At 45.3% G+C, this 20,112-nt stretch overlaps 1 protein-coding gene across 4 annotated transcripts in view; it reads right to left on the bottom strand.

The window, feature by feature from the left end:
• AGTPBP1 (ATP/GTP binding carboxypeptidase 1) overlaps window positions 1-20,112 on the bottom strand; it is a 2,604,148-nt gene that overhangs the window by 2,272,469 nt on the left and 311,567 nt on the right. For all 4 annotated transcript variants that reach the window (XM_069625853.1, XM_069625856.1, XM_069625854.1 and 1 more), the window contains one exon: window positions 2,369-2,499. In XM_069625853.1, the coding sequence (XP_069481954.1) occupies window positions 2,369-2,499 (131 nt within the window). The remainder of the gene's footprint in view (window positions 1-2,368; window positions 2,500-20,112) is intronic.

Genomic DNA, 20,112 nt, shown 5'->3' with positions numbered 1-20,112 from the left:
CCCATTTGTCACTCATTTTATCCAATATTTTAATGAGACTTACCTACCACCACTTCACCCATGGGGATTGCATAGGTAGCGCACTTTTCAAACTCAACACACGTGCATTTGTAAGTGGTCAAACTATAGGCAGAGTGATATGTATTTTCTATATGATCCGAGAGTGTAGTGCTATACCATATTACACCAGACAGTGACCCCTTCCCTGTGGGAACGTGGCACAACATATTTGCACCAAAATCTGAATCCAAAGTGCCCATTTGCCCGCTCAGTTAAACATACATGCTCACTCATTGTCAGAAACTAGTGGCTGCAGCCAGAACGCTTTTGTGTACACAGTCACAGGTGATTTAAAGAATACCTCAACGCTGTGAGACAGTTCAAGGCTTTTTATGGAATTGTCACTCGCTAACCAAGGTGTGTCTACATCCCAGATTAATATATACAGCATGTGATTCCACCCTAATGTCTAAGTTATTACTTTTGCTATGTATGGAGACCTAAAGGTGGTTTGCCTTCTCTAGCTTAACTCCCTTAGGGACGTCCTAACTCTCTCTACACTACCTTTGATTCATGTTCTAAAGTGGTTAAGGGGATGGGCCGTACAGACATTCTGCTTCATTTGGTCTCCTTCCTTTCACAGCCACTTACTCCTCGACCTCTTTTCTGATGGTCTTTCCTCACTATTCTCCTTCTTCAACTCCACCTACCTTACTCAGTCTGCTCCCACGTCTGTCCCTCCGATAATGCACCCCTTTTCAGCCTCGCCTCATGTTACAACTCTTTCCTTCACACCACCAACCCTCAGAGGAATAGGTATGGTGGCCCTGGGAGCTGAATGTACAAGTTCTTGTTAGGGGACCTTGACCTGAGTTCTCCCAATGTAAACAGGCTTTGCTCAGGGGCCCCTGCTCCCTCGTCGATTCCCTGGTGGTCTGGGGACTCTGTCAATGGATGCAGGGAGTTGCTGCTGGCCCTGCAGAGTGCACTGTGTTTTCCCCTGCTAACACACAGGATCTCTGCTGCTGGGTCTTGCTCTCCACTGATCTCTGTCAGAGGGTTATGACTTGTGAGGAACACAGGATTGTTATGCATGCTGGGTCTTGTCCAGATGGTGTTGCAGATAGCATGTAGTGCAGGAAGGCTGCTGGCTCCTCGCTGGTGCTCACCTTTGTTCATCTCAGGCACTCAGTCTGGCGAGAAATTTTCTTCAGTGGCATGGTTTTAGGCAAGGCAATACTGCACATATCTAAGTTGGCAAAGGTGAAGTGGGGTCCTCTCAACTGCAACTGTCATCTGCAGGGGTAGGACTGGCTCAGGACTGCTCCCCGTTAGGCCTCCCACCCAGCTAAGCGGGGGTTTCCCATCCCATCTTCACATGGCCAGGGTAATGGCCTTGTTACAACTTGGATAGTTTATACTCTGATGTTACCAAAAGAATTGTTTAGTTAGCTTGACAAATGTGGCACCATTGGCAACTCGTGCTTCCTCCTTCTCCCTCACAGCACTGAGACTGAGAATCTTATTATTCGCAAATTATATGACAATGCTGGACAACTGTACATTTTCTGGCAGCTAAAAATCATGAAACTAATAAAATAGGATTTCATTCCTTAGCTCATATCACAATCTACTTACGTTATTTGGCAGGGAATCTATTTCTTTCTTTATGAAGTCAAACATTATTTCTAGAACAATTTACAGACATTTCATCACAAAACACGCCACAATTGCAGCATGGCAACTCGGTCACACACAACACACACTGTGTCTTGGTGAAATACATATATTTACATTTCAGTCTAGTGCTAAAAATGTTAAATGCGCTAGGCCAAACCATTTTGCTACTAGTGAATTTAACAGCCAATTCGGATTTTAACGTTAGAATATTAAAGGAATATTTTTACAATAACTGGAATGTCATTTTATCCAAAACTAAAAGAATGAGTATCTAAGTAACATATGGTACTGTAAAGGTCAAAAATGAACTATCTCTCGGGCACAAAGTTGACTGCTATGCACACTAAACAAAGGGTATCTTTCATATGCACAAAATATAACATTTCACCTAAAATATCGAACTTCAAATACAATGCAATTCACATCCCTCCTCATAGATCTCATTTTTGGTTGAAAGCAAAACTGTTGTGGAAAATACCAACTGTCAGAAAGAAAGAAGGTTGTCCCCAAACAAGACAGTAATTATGTGCAACACAATTTTCACTAATGTACATGCATTCACTAAACATTAACAATTTGAGGTATATTTCATATTTGTTTTCAGCCAATATTGGTAATACCATGTTTACAGAGAGTGGCGAGGAACACGCCTGCATTGTAAAGCCGATGCGTTAAATTAACATAATACCTTGAGTTTGGGCCAGATGAAGGATCCTTGCCGTAACATATCTGGAAGAGTCGACATCCACCAATGGGCGTTCGGTGCCGATCTTCTCCAGCTGACACAGAAGGCCTCCAATTCGGGACATGTTGGGAGGACTGCAAGAAATTATCAAAAAAAATCAGTTTGCCCCATTTGTGCCTGTACTTTACAATGTGCAAACACTCTTAAATCCTGCATTAAGTATGAACGTCAGAATACAACAAATACAATAACTGGACTGCAATGAAAGAATAATGAAGCTTTGCTTCTAGCCCATTTTACCCCACAGTAAGGAACACATTTTAACAAATATTGAAACAATGATACCTAAACAAAATTTCCCCAAAACGCCGATGCTCAATAATGATGTGCACAGTATGTGATGAGAGAATTATTTATAATTTCAGAAATACTGAAATTGAACCCACTGAGGGAACCATCTGCAGGAGGTGGACTCTGTGGGCCATGGAGCCCCACAAGCTACGTGAGGTGCCACCCTGAAGCGGTAGATGGGGGATCCCTCAGTGTCCCTCACCACAGACCCATCTCTCATGCCTCGAAGACCCGTGTAGTGGCTGCTAAAGTTGACAACCTGGAAGACCAGGCAAGGAAACGATACCTGTTTTTACGTCAGTCTGTTCAGTGTGAGGAATCTGAGGCCGTCCTTATATATCCTTCTCCCAGGCTGCCAGGGAAAGGCGATCAGATCCTGACCCTGGGAGTGGATATGTGAGAGAGGATCACCTGGGTGGAGGAGATTTGGGGAGTGGGGATGAGGCACACTTGGGTGAGACACGGTATCCCCCCCATTTCCCTTTGATAAGGATTCGGATATCCAACAGGCGTTTGCAGGGTATTACCAGTTCCTTCCCTATTTTTCCAGTAAGCCATCCAGGTACTGGGAGGAAGAGACAACCAGAGCCATACATCCTCTCTTTATTGACTCTCACACACTCAAAAATAAAGGGCACCTGAGGTACTGTACGGTCCTACATGTAGGAATAGGGCATATACAAAAAATTGACCGTTAAAACGAGGTTGGCAAGAGGCTGATCAGTAAATATTTTAAAATACATATTTATTTCAAGTTATGACACTCGTTTAGTGTTACTGAACGAACATAGGTTTACAAAGATTGTGCATTCATCACAATAACAAATCAAAACTCAATTCAATTAAATTCCCTCCATCAAGCATACGCACTCAATCATTCATACACCTCTACTATTTCCCCACATTAGATTTCGGTTTCATAATATATATAAACATATGACAAATTATTTACAATGTATTTTTACGCCCCTTTCTTGTACAAATGTATCTATCAATTCCACAACAGATGGTACTAGTCGACACATGTTTCGGTTGGTTTCTCTGGGCTTCAAGGTATAGCCCTCTATTATCCCAACCTTCTTGAGGACAGACGTTCAGCACTGATTATGCCTCACAACCGAGTACATGGAATGGGAGACATCATCTACAAAGTAAAACATTAAAACCTATTACCACCTAGGTTCTTGCCATCCTCATTTCTTCTACATAAGGCACAAATAATCTGTGCATGTAACTCTTTTACATGGATTGCACTCACCTCCAACTTGAATCTTGGAGGCAGTTCAAAACTGTGGACCAAATCCTAAATGCTCGTGCGACACGATTGCTTCTGGGCAGAGCCTGTTAAACGAAGGCAAAGGGTGAGGAAACATAACCCTCCTACTTTTTATTCATGGGTTGCTGGTCTGAACCCACAGTAAATGAGGCTCCCCCCCCACCTCACGTAGGGTAGAGAGAGACAGTACTTACTTATCTCCTGCTATGCTGTGCGCTGGCAAGCTGTGCCACTTTGTATTCTTTTATGATGTGCCTAAAAAAGCCAGCATCAAATGACTCAGTTATATCTTCTCATAAGACTAACAGTTCCTCATACATTTATGCCACATAAATCTGACTTACCGTGGTTGTGGTGCCTGTAGCAGCTGCAGAAAAATCACCAGAGTAAGCCCCTGGCCGAAAAACCATCAGGACGTGGGGGAGTGAAAACATGCGTGCTCCTATTTGGGTGTGGTATAAATGGCCCACCCAGGTGATGCCGAGATTGCCTGTAGAACGCTTGCAGGAAAAGCTGGAGGCGAAGCTAGGAAGACTTGTGCCTGAAGAGCCTACGAGCTGCAGAGTCGTTGCAGTGGAAGCGGATTGTGGCGTGAGCTTTCGGAAGGTCTCCGATAGCAGAACTGGTATACATATTATCCTGGAGTCAGGGAGACTCCCAATCCGTACAACCGAGGCGGCGGAGATCCTGGAGTAGAGGGAGCAGGGAAAGCCACAGCGAGCCTGCAGACGCAGAGAAAAGCACCTGGAGACAGCATACCTGGTGAGTCTGAAAAACCTGAATGACTGAGACGCTGATGTGTGGACCGCGTGGTTGCTGCAGGTCAGGTCGGTCTCGAGTGAGTGAGGAACCTTTTAGGCGCCATGAATGCCTGTCAAGCTTGTACTAAATATTTTTGACAAGCACGATAACCCAAAGCTGCTGAGAAAACCGAAGGAAAGTTTTTTTGTGAATAGCGAACTGTAAAAGAGATGAAAATGACAAGGCTAAGAGAGGGTCAGGGAAACAGTAATATTTGAACTTGTTAATACCCCCGTCAACAGGATACAAGTTCCCAGCAGGAGAGTAAACTGGGAATTTGATTGGTTTATTCAATGTGACTGATTTGAATGAAATTAACCTTTTTGGATACCGATCCGAAAGAAAGTGTGGTTGAATGCCAATTGGATTGAAAGCAGTTTGGTGCAATTCCCTGATAAAAAAGGAACTGCATAACCTGAGAGAACAAGCAATGGCACGTGCCATAAGTATATAAGGAAGGAACTGTGAAACTTGAAAGAATAAGCAGTGGCAAAAGCCCTGAGAAGAATTTGAAAGTGCAAGAAGTGAATGGTGGCAAAACAAGTAGTAAAGCATCTATGTGAAATGAGAATAAGTCAAGTACCACTGTGAAGCTGAAACAGTGGCAGTGTGCCTGTGAAGAAGAAGCAAGGAAGGTGTCGGTTGCGTGACTTGTAATGGGTGGACCGTGTGGTCCGACAACTGCACCTAGACCGAGTACACCCACACCTAAGGAAAAACCTGTGATTGAATATAAAGGAAAACTTGTATGATCTGAAATTAAGGAACTAAACTCCACCATATGATACAGGTGAAGGTTTTGAAAGGCAACCAAGCCAGAAGAGCTGGGAAGTATCCCAAGGAATTGTGTTGTTTTGGAACATTGAGAGACTTGAAAGCTTGGGGAAGGGACCCCCCTCTTTTTTTGGTAACGTGAACTTTCTTTAATCGTGGTGAAGGGTACCCCCTTTTCCAACCAAGAGCTGGAAGAAGCTCTGAACTTTTATTTGAACACTTCTCATTTTGATGCAGACATCCCTACACATTGTATACAATTGGGTAAGAGGGCAAGTGCAGGTTTTGGACACAGACAGACATTTGCTTTGGACTGCCTGACACAAACGATCATTAGTTTCAGCAAGGTATGGAAATCCCACCTTAGCATAGTGCTGGTAAGGCCTTTTTTTCCAACCCTTTTTCTTTAAAAAGGTTTATTGCACAAACTTCATTCAGTTGTCTGCGTCTTCGTTATAATGCCTTCACATCAGTTTTCATCAAAGCAGGAATATGTTGCCCCAAACAAATGAGTCTTTGTGCCCACACCCTTTTCCTCCCAAGCCACAGGCAAGACGGCTCCAACGTCCATTATTAGAATGGAGCAAAAAATGAAGAGGCAAGCTGGTAGAGCGCAATGGTTTGCCAGTTCAATGGTGCAGTAAACCTCCCTTGCTCAGCAGCAACCAGGACTTAGCCATGTGGTAGTCATCATCACTCGTGCCCAGCTACACATACCAATGCAAGTAAAGGCCTTGGCAAAGCACGGCTTTGCAAGGCAGCCCAATATTGGGATCAATGCCACTTATCTTCCAAATGGTGCACTGGGTCTGACATTTTGGTTGTCATCAGGGGAAGGAGTGGAACTGCCAATTAGAAAAGGGGGAAAAGATGAAGGCCGACAAGTGGACCACTGAATTGGAAATGTGCAAACACCTGAAGTTAACAAGGCGAAGTCTGAGTAGGACCAATCTTGTGAGAAAGAGCTAATAGAGCGAGAAAGGAACCCATCCAAAACCACTTTGTTAATCAGAACAAATCAACAGGCCTACATAAGAGTTTAGTTGACTGCATGGAATAGCAGTCAGGAAAGTGTCCCTGGAAGAAACAGCAGATAAGAAACCTGAGAAAGAGTGGTGCAAGCCCATTGAGGGCTAGATCTAAGACAATGGCTGAGATCAGGAGTCAAAGAGAAGAACTGCTGCAAATTTTCTGAGTCCAAGAAAATTAGAAAAGAGCCTGCTGAGACTAAGAACTGCGGCCTAGGATGGTGACCACAGGATGATGGGTGAGGGTAATATAGCCAGGCAAGGGAGGTGAAATAAATGCTGGTACATTCACAGTAATACCCTAAAGCTAGGGGAGAAGAAATACTTATTGGCAGGCATGTGCTGCCATCATATTGAGAGGCTTAGGAAGGCAACCTGAGAACAGAGGGTTGGATATCTGTGACAATGTTCCCCTAATGGAGGAGGGAATTCAAGAATGATATCCATGATACTGAATTGTTGTGCCAAGTAAGTGAACTGGGTGCTATATCCCTGTGACCTTACTAGAGTAGGGACTCTTAATAAGGACAGGGAGGTTATTTATACATGTCCTCACACCCACTGAGTTATACATCCTCATGAGACAAGTTATTCTTTTGAGTGGAATTTGGAACCCTTGACCCTTTAGGCTTTCATTCCCTCCCATACGTTTTAGGACATTGAAGGCACAGGTGCAAGGTAGTTGTCCTAACCAAGAAATTAGCAATTAGATCAGGGGAGCTTGGGACAATCAGTGACTCTGCCAGACTAAGGATCCTGGCACTTTATGGTTTCTTCCTCTTCTACACACTGTTTACATAGTTTGCGCCCAGAGAGACTACCCGGTCTTGGTTACAAATAAATCCCTTATCGTTATGGGCACTTTTGTACTGTAGCCAGAAGCCCTGCATTAACTGTTAACCACCATTTAACAAGATTTGCAAACCCTTCTAAACTAATTGATAAATGTAACAGGTGGGACAGGCACCCATCCCAGAAGTGAAGCTAGGGAGTTGGGGGAGGGTGCAGTTCATGCTACCCCCCTCATGTACCATGCATGTTACCAACAGACACGCCCTGTGCCACACAATGCCACCCAGTACTCCTCCTACAATTCCCAGAAAACATCTGGGAGCAACCAAGAAAAAACAGATGAGAGCCAAGAGAATGTAATCAGGAACAGACGGGGAAGGGACTGGGAATTGTTTGACCAAACAGAAATAAGACATCCAAAACCGGACCTGGCAACCCCAAACGGATCCCATGTGTATGGTGGGGCAACAGAAAACGAACTGAGTGTGAGAAGACGCTGAAATCCTCCAGAAACCGAATTTGACAACAAACGCACCAGCAAAGGAGGGAAATCACAAGAAAAACAAACTTCCAGACCCACAGTAAATAGAGAAACCACCAGTGACTGCTGTGGTGACTCGACTCACACAGATAACATAGCTCTGAAACCCTATGGCGGTGCGGTTGATCACTGGTAACATGCAGTAAGACGCGCAGCCAGGATGGAGAGAGGAAAACCACTTCTCAACTGCAGTAAAACGACTTCAGCCTCTTACTACTGAATAGCAGCATCACTGAAATAGCACAGTGGTAGAAGTGATGCCTCCCATTTAGAAGACCTGGGTTCAATTTCCCCTTAATGACTGTGGATAAACTTAATCTAAATGTACGAGATAACATCTACAACACTAAAAAGGCATGGGGAACTAAAAGAAAACCTTTTTCCAGAAAGCAAGAAGGCATAGAGCCCTACCATATAACATCTACCCAGGAGGAGCAAACCAAATAAACTGGAGCAGAGCAGAGCTCTGATATAGTAGAGTTAATTGGGACTCCTAATTGACTCAACTGTCATTCGAACTGACCAATAAGGGATGACCTACCTTGGGAGGATATGATTTAAGCACTAATTCCATCAATGGTGAAGCAGGCCAGTTCAGCCGATCAGTGGTCGGCTAAGGGGAGAAAGGACTGAATAAAAGGAGAGCCAGTTCAGTTGCTGGTTGGCAGCATTGAAGCAGAGTGCAGGTGAGATATTGGTAGTGAGAGAGAGTGGAGCAAGTTTGTGAGCGTGAAGCACAGAGAGACAGTGTTTGAACGTGTAGGTAGTAGTGAGGGAAGAGTGGGAGATATATGGGAGTGAGGTTAGAGAGCGGGGGTGTAGAAAAGGGGTGCAGGAGAGAAAGGGGGTGAGAGTGATGATTAGGATGGTTGAGAAATAGGGGAAAGAGAGGTTAGTAGAAAAGGGTGAGCAGGGCACCATATACCCGACGAGGGAGTAAAAGGAGAGGTATGACTAGTAGAGAGAAAAGGGCGTAGTGAATGGTGAGAAGAGGGGGCACAGTGCAAGGTATGGAGAGGGATAGGAGAAAGGTGAGACCAGAGAGAGTGTGTGTAGATGGGAAGGAGGAAGAGTAGAGTGGGAAAGGGAGAGGGAGGAGATCAATCTGTCAATGAGGATTGATTCAAGTCCATCAAATCCTCATACTTCTCTAAGGCGGAGCAATTTGGAAAGGGTGACCGGGGAAAGCCTGAAGGGCTATCACCAAAAGAGAGACTGGTGAGTAAACTATTGATCGCCCTAGGTCTAGCAGCATCAATGGCAGAAGAGGGGAGAACTGGACAAAAGCTATGTCATACTCATTGATCAGGGACAGATAGGTTATGGATTAGTAGGTGATCAGGGTGTCACAGGTAAAGCCCTGCCTCCCTTAGAAGGGGAAATAATAAAGTACAACTGTGTTTCTGGGCTCTGGCGCATGGGGGAAGAGAGCTCTTGATTCGCCGGTTTGCCCCAATTCCTATTACAAGTGGGAGCTATTGAGAACCTGCACTTCAAATAGATTAGCAATCAAAATGGGGGGCCTGTGCCTGAGCACATCTGTGTTTAGAACCTCAAGAAAGATTTGTGGAAATTGCTGCAAAGTTAACAGTGCTAATTAATTGGGACCGCAATTTCCAAGTTCACTGTGGCATAACCTGAGAGACATTTGCACAATTTACTGGAGTCCAAGTCCTCTACGTGGAACAGAAATTGCTTTCTGTACAAGCGAAACGGTTTCCAATAGTTTGCATAAAAACCAAGATCCTATTGAACATTACAGGTCCTATTGCACTTCTTCACAGAACTGTAACACTTCCTGCCACTTTGAAAGTCAGCCTCCTGCAAAGAAGGTGTACAACATTCTCTACAACGATCTACTCTGAAACCAAATCCTCCCTGCATGACCTATATTCCCTTACCATCAAATAATGTTTTATTCAGCACTTCATGATGGATTCTTCTATTCTGAGTAATTAATATTATTCCCACTTAGCGTTATTTATTATGGACCACGGAAGGAGGAAGGACCGAGTCAGCTCAAAACTGAATGCAGAACACAGAAGATTAAAATGAGTGCTTAACTGAGCTATATCACTAGGGACAGTCCCTCCATAACAGGTGGAAGGGTGAGGCCCTGCCAGCCCGTCTGCCCGTTACAGACGGGCCAGGAGCAAAACAAAACAGAGATACAGAAGCTCATAAGCACATTCTCTACCACTTCTGGAATCCCGAGCTGCTGCGCATACCTAATGGCTGTGCTTGGCTGGGGCATACAGCTTTCTCAGCCATGCATGGCCCATTGAGGGTGCTGTTTGGGCACCCGCAGGGATAGAAGGTGCTCCTGTATAGCCTATTTCATTGCAAAAATCATGGTTTTCAAGTTTCAGAGCCATAGAAATGGGCAATGTCTGCATGCTGAGGGGTCTGAACCTTGATGCTCCCAATGTTTCTAGGTTCTTTCTTGTTTCTGTGAATTCCAAAGAAGTTGGAGAAGAGGTCAGACGGACATAGCTAAGCGAGCAGGTAAGTAAAACATAACATTGCAGTGTTCGTGTTTGTAATTACATGTAAGGTGCAGGTGTCTTCTTACGTATGTGTATGCTCAGGAGTAATTGTGCGCTTGCGTGTAAATGTGTGTGTCTGTATGTAGGCCCAATTGTGTGCGTGTGTGTCTGTAGGCGGGTGTGTGTGTGTGCGTGCGTGCGTGTGTGCGTGTGTATGTGCGTATGTGTGCGTGCGCCCAGGACAAGGTCAACTTATTGTTGTGGCAATTTCATTGCTGCGATTCATTGTGGGCACAGGTATTGATGAACATGTGCTTTAGGCTACCATAAAACATATGGGTACTAGTGCTCAACAAAGACTAGGAGGGAAAGGCAGCGAAAAAAGGAACCGGAAACCAATGAAGAAAAGATAGAAATTAGTAGGGTTGAGCAACGGTACCATGTTGGCAGGAAAATACATGTCGCATACCCCACCGAATCTACTGAGTCTGCTGAGCTATATTTCCTCAAAAAGCGATAGGTATGGCCAAGACAACAAGAGTAGTTAGCTGCCTCACAAGCTCTGAAACACACAGGTAAGTAAACAGCACTGGTACACAACCATTTACTGGGGCATTTAAGAACCCAAAGACCAGCAACACCATGTGAGGATTATGCTATCCTACCACTGGGTGTGTTCCCGGATGCAATGTGGCCTTCTGTTTATAGCCAATTATGATTCCATACGGTCCATGTATCCAACAAGCACTAACCTTAAAACTGCCTGGAAACCGCTGCAAAATAAAACTGCACTTCTGGTTCTTATGAAGCCAGAATGGTACTTTAACATTCATCTTGACTCTCCTGAAGTGGCCACTGTACGCTTCCGTAATCTCTGTGACTATCCCTCACCTTTCTTCCCTCTGAACTGACCCACTCAGCCAGATACACCTTGGATGTGCTCATCTCAGCAGACATTCCTATCTCTAACCCGCTCACTACTCTCTCTCCTGGTCTGACCATGCTCTCCTATCCTCCCGCCTGGAGCTCCTGGGATCCCTGGTTGTGCCAGTGCCCGCACTGCCAGTCTCCTTTGCTGTCATTCGACCGATGAAGCGAGTGCCAGTCGCTGCTTTTGCCGCCACTTTCAACCCCTCCTACCTCTGCTATTGACTCTCCCACTGACATATCCCTTGCTAACCTTCACCTCTCCATCTTCAACACCCTGGACACCCTTACCCCCGTCATGAGGATCTGCATGAAGCCTGCCTCCAAGTGCAACAACTGGTATGATTCTGACCTAGCCTCACTGAAACGAAAGTGCAGAGCTGCTGAAAGGAAGTGGCAGATTTCGGGCACATCCACTGACAAACTGGCCTGTCGCCAGCTCCAAATACAATACCGTTTTTTCATCTGGTCCAAGAAGAGGGCCCATATCCAAACCTATATCTCTGGAGCCACCAACAACATGGCTGAATTGTTCAAAATGTGCAAGAAACTCACCAATCCTACTGCAGTTTCCACCTCTCCTTTTCCATCCCAGCCTTCTGTACTGAAAAAGCCTCCCATTTCACAACCAAAACACAGGACATCCAGTCCTCACGCACCTCTTCCCCCCCCTTACTCTCCCACCTGCACTCAGGACTCCCTTGGCCACCATCCTTCTCTCCCCCATACTCTCCTGCTTCTTGCCCATAGCACCGGATGAGGTCTCTAAAGTTGTCTGCTCTATACTAGTCTCCTCCAAACCGGTATTCCCCTGATCCTACAGAACTATCGAGGACAATATTTCCACTCTTGTTCCTGCCTTAGCAGTTTTTGCAACTACTCCTTGGCGACTGGCTCCTTCCCTCTACCCCTCAAGCCCTCCCTTGTGCACCGTCTCCTAAAAAAGCCATCTGCCAGCCCCTCCTTCCCAGCTAACTATCGCTCTATCTCCACTACCCCCTTCCTGGGCAAACTCTTTGAGAAGTTGGTCATCTCCCAACTGATCCAAAACACCAAACTTGTTGGCTGTCTCCCTGACCACTAATCTGGCTTCAGAGCATCCAGAGGCACAGAAACTGCTCTCCTGAACACCTGTGAAGACCTGCTCTCAGATCAGGACTTCAACTCTCTGTTCTCCTTCTCCTCGATCTTTCCTCTGCTTTGACACAGTCAAACATTCCATCCTCCTTCTCCTCGATCTTTCCTCTGCCTTTGACACAGTCAATCATTCCATCCTCATGAAACGGCTCTGTGATACACTTGGCATCATGGACCTGGCACTGGACTGGCTGTCCTCCTTCCTATCTAATCGTCCTTCCCAGGTGCAAGTGGGCCCTTTACTCTCCTTCACCTCACACCTCTACATGCAGCGTTCCTCAGGGCTCTATCCTATCGCCGTGGCTCTTCAACATCTACTTTGCCCCACTTGATCTCCTCCTTCTCTCATCATTTCCATTGTTATGGCGACGACCCATAGCTCTCCTTCAAGCTTCTCTCCACTACCTCGTCTTCTTCCTCTCTCATTCCTGACTGACTGCTATTCAGCCATGGTGCACAGCTAACGATCTCTGCCTAATTCGAGTAGGAACAAGATCCTTCTCATTGGGACCCCTGCTCCCTCCCCCCAAACCCCCCACTCTCTAGCTACCCTCCTTTGGTACTCTCTTCTCACCATCTTGTGAGGCCAAAGGTCTTGGTGTCATCTTCGACTCCTCTCTCCCCTTCACCCCTCACATCAAGGACCTTGCCATGAAGGCTCACTTTCAGCTTCACCTCCTTAGAGGCATTGTAAAGGTGGCCCTAATTATAAGGGTATCCCTAATTATAAGTTTGTCCCTTAATTACGCTCACACCTGATTAAATTACACACCTCTAGGGAAGTAAGGCAAATAGGCTATCTTGCAAAGATAACACGTTTATTCTTTACAGAAATGAGGATGGGTGCAAAGAACGGTCTCTTCTGTCAACTTCCGTTCCTTTCTCCTGCCACAGTGATGCCAGTCTAACGCTCACCTGGTATCCACGGGGGCGTCACTCAGACTGTTCTGACCTCTTACGACCTCGAACCCTTCCCTGGAGGCTATTCGACTGGAGACTGGGCCTGAAACATAGGATTGGTAGAGTTTAACTCCCTATTGTCTCTGTGTGCTTGAACCCCTTCTTCTCCGGGGTCCAACCCTTCCCTTTGATCCACAGCTCACCTTGTTTTCTTGGATAGTGTGCTCTCCGTCCTGCTTTCATCGTTGATTGATGTGGGCTCGTTGCTGCCTAGTTACTTCACTGGCAAGAGTCCGACAGGTAAGTATAATGAGTCTTTTGAACAGTTCTCTAACTTCGTTCCTTTCCTTCCTTAGATGATGGCCGGCGTCCGGGGATGGCGGCGTGAGATGAGTAGCGCTGAAGGTGAGTGAGAGCGAGAAGCACCCCTTTCGTATTTGTATTGAACTGAGTTATTTTTCTGTCTTTTTTAGGTGCCGGTGGTATGCAGCGCCTCTAGATGTTTCCACGCTAACCTGGAGTGCCTTTTCCCTCTTGCAGATGGATGAGAAGTTACGGAGACAGAGTTCCCCCAGAGCGGCTGGGATTCAGGTAAGCGTTTGAAGCTCATACAATATTTAAAAATAAGCGAAGATTTGCAGAATACTTACTAATGCCTTCTTTCTGTTCTTTTTCCTTTGTTCTTGCAGGAGCTGAGCGCAGAAGAAAGATGCAGGCCTACTGGAGACCGATCTGAACACGGTGAGCGTCACGCTGCAGGTGCAGAAAACGCAAAGCATGTTTCTCAGCCTGGGTGTGGCTTAAATAGTCTCTGGGTATCCCAGGTGTCTCTGGGCTGAACCACACCCAAAAGACTAGACCGCACATGCAGTTCTGGGAACCGAAATATGTGGGGGCATCCATCTTGTCCCCATCAATGCACTACAAGTCCAATCTCCAATGTTATTCTATGGGAGTGAGTGAGTCTGGTGCCACAAGCGCCAAGTCTGACTCCAAGTGGGTCTTTGGAGGGATGGAGAGGCCCTTGAGGGCCATGTAGGTGATCGTGGCCTGGCTCCAGCCTGACATCTTGGAGGGCTGGGGACATGCGGGGCAGGAATCATGACAGCCAAGCAGGGGTTTATATACTGTTAGCTTGCTGCAGTTGTGTTACTGGATAAGGGCATGGCATCATCCCAAACTGTCCTGCTTCCATACAAGGGATGCTCCAGTCTTCCTTTCTTCATTGTCAGCGATTTCTGCCAGGACATGCTACTTTACATTTTCTTGCCTATGCAAAAATACACTGTAGCTCACGCTTTCCTTCATTTTGTTTCCTATGAACATTTATATATAAAAACATTTTCCCGGTCATTCTCTCCATATTTCATTCATTCTACTCATGTTTTTATCTGGTACAGTAATCTCCTTTAAACCTTGTTTTCATAATTCTGCATGCTTTGCGTGGAGCATGTAAAATTCAATTTTAGCATGCATGGGTTCTTGATAGACAGCTGGTTACTTTGTGTGCTCTTGCTAGCACGAACACTGCAGAAGCCTGTAGTCCTGTTTTTAGCACAGGTTGCATTCTTTCCGGGAGCTCTCACCTGTATACGTTTTTAGACATGCATATGATTTGACATTTACAAATCTATCCAGCTAATAGTTAATTGTGCTTCATATTTTAAACAAGAACTGCCTTCTTTAGTGTCTGCCCGTGTCTGTGTATATGATATTTGCATGAGAGCTTTCTCAGTGCCCCTCCTCCCACCTGGTCCCTTGTAGTGCCTAGAAGTCAAAAGCGGTCTTGCCTAATTCTAAAGGGCTTGGAGTGCAGAAGACACTAGCTCCTTCCCAACAGCAGCCTCACCTTCCCGCAGAAACTCAATGTCTCTAGAGCTCTCGTCCTCTCTATTCTAGACTACTGTAACAGCCTCTTCCTCAATCTGCCTCTTTCCTCCCTTCAACTAATCCAGAATAGGACTGCAAGAATTATCCTTGGCCTCAAACTCGGGGACAACATCTCTCCAGCTCTAAAATCTCTCCACTTGCTCCTGGTGGCTGCAAAGATCAAATTCAATAACCTCTGCATCATCCACAAGGCTTTCTGGGGCCTGGAACCTTGCTATATCCAACTCTCTCTCCCTAAATACCTGCTAGACCCCATTTGGTGCTCTAGCTCCACCTCTCTGCAGATCAGACATTTTTTCAAGTGGGGAGTATATCTCCCTCTCTCTTCGGCATGTGCCTCCCTCTGGAATGGCCTCCCTACCCCTCTCAGACTTGAGCCAGACTTCCTTAAGTTCCTGAAAATCGCAACTACTCCACCTCCTGCTGTTACCCTCTTTGGCCTGCACCTGAGGGGGCCTTTTATGCCTCCCAGTCTCCCTCAGGTGTGGGTAATTAACACCATTAGGCTGCAACTTGCAGAATTGTGCCTCTGCAGCCCTCTGTTTCTTCCCAGTTCTTTGGGTATTGTGGGACTTGGATTCCACAATGTACAAATCAGCTTTTCTGATGAGTTTTCAATACCCAATTCATTAATTATATCCCCTAAAGGAGTATTATAAGGATTCAATTAAGATTTTGTTTTTTCCAGGGAATGATGGCTTTCAGAATACAAGTTGGCAATACTTAAAGAGTCATGTTTAATATTACCCTGGGGTTAATAGGAGCTTTCATCTCCATGTATGTCAGTGACTTTAAAATAGGGTTTCTTACTCCCAATGCATAACTGGTTACACTGGTTTTCACCCACATTAAAATAGTTAGCTTTGGGAAATAAAATCTCTCTCTGACAGCAAGCCATTACATATTCCGGTATTACTAATATTTCCTTCTATGAGGTAGACAAATACTGCATCTGGCCCAATGGAGTCCTCTGGTTCCCCTGGGGTCCTTCTCCTCCCAGGTGATCCTCCCTGCTAATACCTCCCCCAGCATCAGGATTAGGAAGCATCTGCCTTTCCCTGGATACCTGGGAGGAGGCCTTAGGTAGGCTTTTTGTGAGGACTCTGCAAGATTCATCACAGAGTATTCTGTCAATGTAAGAAGACATTTCTATGCTGGCTGTGCCCAATAATGCCAGTATTGCCACAGTAATACAACATGTACATTCTGGCTGCGCCAATGTATGCCAGCAACTTATGTAAGAAAACATATTGGCTTTGCTTAGCACGCCAGTAATGGTACCGTAAGAAAACATGGCCATTCTAGCTGTGCCAATATTTGCTTGTTTTTGTCAAGTAAGAACACACTCGTGTTGGCTTTGCCCCTAATGCCAGTAAAGCCTTATGTATGAAAAACAGCCCCTTCTGGTTGGGCCAATGTACCGGCCTGTCTTCCAATGGAAGAACAAGCTAAGGTTGGCTTTGCTACAATGCCAGTTATGCCACTCTAAGAAAAGATATCCATGCTGGCTGAATGAATATATTTATCAGCATTGCCCCTCACTGCCAGCATCTCGATGACATTCCTTCCCTATTCTCTTTTATTGCCCGCATGCCCACCCAAAAACATTGCTGCAGTTATAATCTCTTCCACACATTGCAAATACACAATGTACTCCAAACGGACGCACACAGCACTAGAATACATGCATACAAACTCACACATATATTCTTTTTCTGTACTTTGCTGTTTGTCGTAGCCTCAGATCCTTGACTCCCTCCTGCACACATGAGGCTGCTGCTCTGGAGTCCTGGTTCCTGACATTTACATAGTTTCAGGAACTCACCTTCCCCAGGAGTCTTTCAATCAGACCACTGACAGGTAGATTCCTCAAAATTAGAATTGAAGGCATTGTTGGAGTCGCTTGAATTGTAATCAAAGAAGTGGGTTAGCCCAGTCTACAGTGGTACTTGGGCAAACATATGAACATCAACAAGTAGGTGTACCACTGGGAAGTTCAACTAATATATACAAAGTAGCAAGACAGGTTATTGGTTTAAACTGTCCAAACTTTAAGATGGGTCTTGAAGTCCATAGATCCCATCAATCTCTCACACCTGCACTTTAGGTATCCATGTGGTTCAAAAAAGGATACATGTATAATGTGTACCCATTGCCGAGAGAAATATAGTTGAGGGTAGTATGGAAAAAAGGTGAAATCAGAAAATACTCTTACCTAGACCAATGGTAAATAAATATAATAAATGTGACTTTATTGTCAATAATCACTTGTGTCATTACAATAAACTGAGACAATAAAAAAAATAGATTGAAAAATTAGAATTAAAGCAAGAGAGACAAAAAGACAAGATGGTGCAAACCAATGTAAGTCAATTTAAAGCATATGCAGAATAGTAAACTGCAAGACATAATGTCTACCTATCCAACTTCCTAGCATGTGTCATAGAATACCACAGTCAAGAAAGGTAGAGTGAAGAAATGAAAAGCTCAAGTGAAGAAATCAATTACTTCATATAAAACATTTCTTCTGCTTTCCTATTACTATTGGATTGCAAATTCCTTCTAATGGTCAAACCAACATGTAATTATATTCAGGTGGACTCTATTTTTGCTGTCCTTCAATATATTTTGAAGCATAGATTTGCATACAGTTTCCTAACATCTATCAAGGCAGATAAAATTGTGAGGGTCTGTTGTCTGCTGACGTGGAGGATGGGGACACATTCAATTGTGTGCGAGGAGCTAGTGACTCTTCAATGTGTAGTCCCTGTTTGTGTCACATTTCGGCAGTGCTAAACAGTGTGTGCCGCCTTTGTCAGGGCTCCAGTTAGGTGACCCGGTTGAGAACATTTATGGGTTTGTAAATTAAGTGCAATGCGAGTGCTGCTTGGAATGCTAAGCACAACAAAATAGGTGTCCTCTGTGTTCTGTGGGAACCTTCCCCTCCCACCCCCCGCCCCGGTGGGTAAAATCCATTCATTGGTCCCGCTGGGGAGAGAGTTACTGCAGATGGTAGGGCAGCATCAACGTGAAGGAGGGATAAGTCCTCCCAGGTGGGCCGTGTGAGCGTCGGTCCGGATATATGTGGGTCTGTGCTGGGAATGATCCAACAGTCCTGTCCAGAACGCTCCTGCAGGGACAGAGGACAAAGCAGAACTCCATCAGCATCGAGTGTGCATGCAAACAATGTATGTTCCGTCATGCAGGGCGGGAAGGGTCACTGTGTGGTGTTGCTGGTGAAAACCATTGTCCAGGGACAAATGCACCCCATAGTGAGGCTGGATATGGGGTTCACAGGAACAGAGTGTGCTTCCCATATGTTAATTGGTGCTTGTTTGCCCGTTGTGGGCTTGGCTCATGAACTGGCGAGTGCTAGTATGGTCGCCCTGGCAACCAGCACGTAACGTGCTGGTGGGGATCTCATGTGAGCAAACTACGGCCACCGTCACTTCATTGCTATGGTACCGCGGACACTTGGTTGAAGTCCCAGGACTTGGAGGCCATTTGATGTCTGTACAAATCGCATAGATAATTCAAAAGAAAAATGGTCTACAGTTGGGATGGAGCATGGGTATGAAACCCCTTAATACTGGTAGGTGGCTATCTGTGCTGCTGAGCGCATGGCAGGAGGACAACAGTCCAGAGACTCCATGCCTGGCTGGCTCCCCACGCGTTGGTGGGGGTGGGCCATCGCCGCCCCCCCTGGGCGGGGTTGTGTAGCAATGCTGGGGCTGGGGGACACGTCCCGGGTGTTGCGTTATTCCCGGTCTGCGAAGCATATGTGGACCGTGCAGTGCTGCTGCTATTGATTCTGAGGTAAATAGGAGAAAGCAGTTTTCTGTTGTCCTAGTGCTTGAAGTTTAAGCCAGATCGATGGAATCTATGGGCTTAATACAACCAGACTAGTGTTCTGTGGAGAGGTGGTGATTGTCAACGCCATGATGATACAACCAAACACATTGTACATAGCCTGATTGGGAGGTGACTGAGCAGGTGCGCCCAGTGCACCAAATGTGCCCGCACAAATGCTGGTCCCACAAAGGGGTATCATTTATGCTGCCAGGCCTGTGTTGTGGAATGTGTGCTGCATTAATATGTGACCGGGTGAAATAGTTCATTCAAACCATGATTGTAGGTGTCCAGGCGGTTTATCAAACGGGATTCCTTTTCCTAGAGGCTTCTCTATACATTTGGTCCTCCTTTTACTTTTCCCACAATCCACCAAAAAATGTCATTCGCTGTGTGGTTTATTTGAGGTAGTGGTTCACAAGTGGTGCTGTGATAGTTTTGCAGCGAATTTTCGATCGATGTTCTGATATTCTCCTGCTGACCATGCGCATGGTCTGTCCCATGTACCTTAGCCCACATGGACACTCTATACAGTATACTGCATGATTGGTTTTGCAGTTGGTAAGGTCTTTTAGTGTCCATTGTCGCATGCCCACTGTAAATGTTTGCATTTTTAAAGTAAACCTACACGCTGCGCAGTTTCCACACGGAAAGTGACCTTTCACAGTGCGTGTTAGGCAGAATCCTGTGCAGTTCCCTCAGGGAACACTACAGAAGATTAAAACTACGGGTGAGAGCAATAAATCAGTTTTGGTATCAGTCTGTACCACAAAGATTTAGTTGGTAGCTGTGGCTGAGCAATCAGACTTATCTCAAGAGGGAGATGAGCAGTATTCAGGGTTTACACAATAGGTCTACAGTACTATGGCACAAGAAAACACTGACCAAAGCTTTGTATTAAAAAGTAGATATATATTTCTTTTATACACTTCTAGTAAAACACATTTATCACAGTCATCAAGCAAGTTAAAATAAGTCAAAGAAAAATATACACA

The sequence above is a fragment of the Ambystoma mexicanum genome, chromosome 6p, assembly GCF_040938575.1.
Source record: "Ambystoma mexicanum isolate Mex_15411 chromosome 6p, UKY_AmexF1_1, whole genome shotgun sequence".
NCBI lineage: Eukaryota > Metazoa > Chordata > Amphibia > Caudata > Ambystomatidae > Ambystoma > Ambystoma mexicanum.
This window is presented reverse-complemented; position numbering and strand designations above follow the sequence as displayed.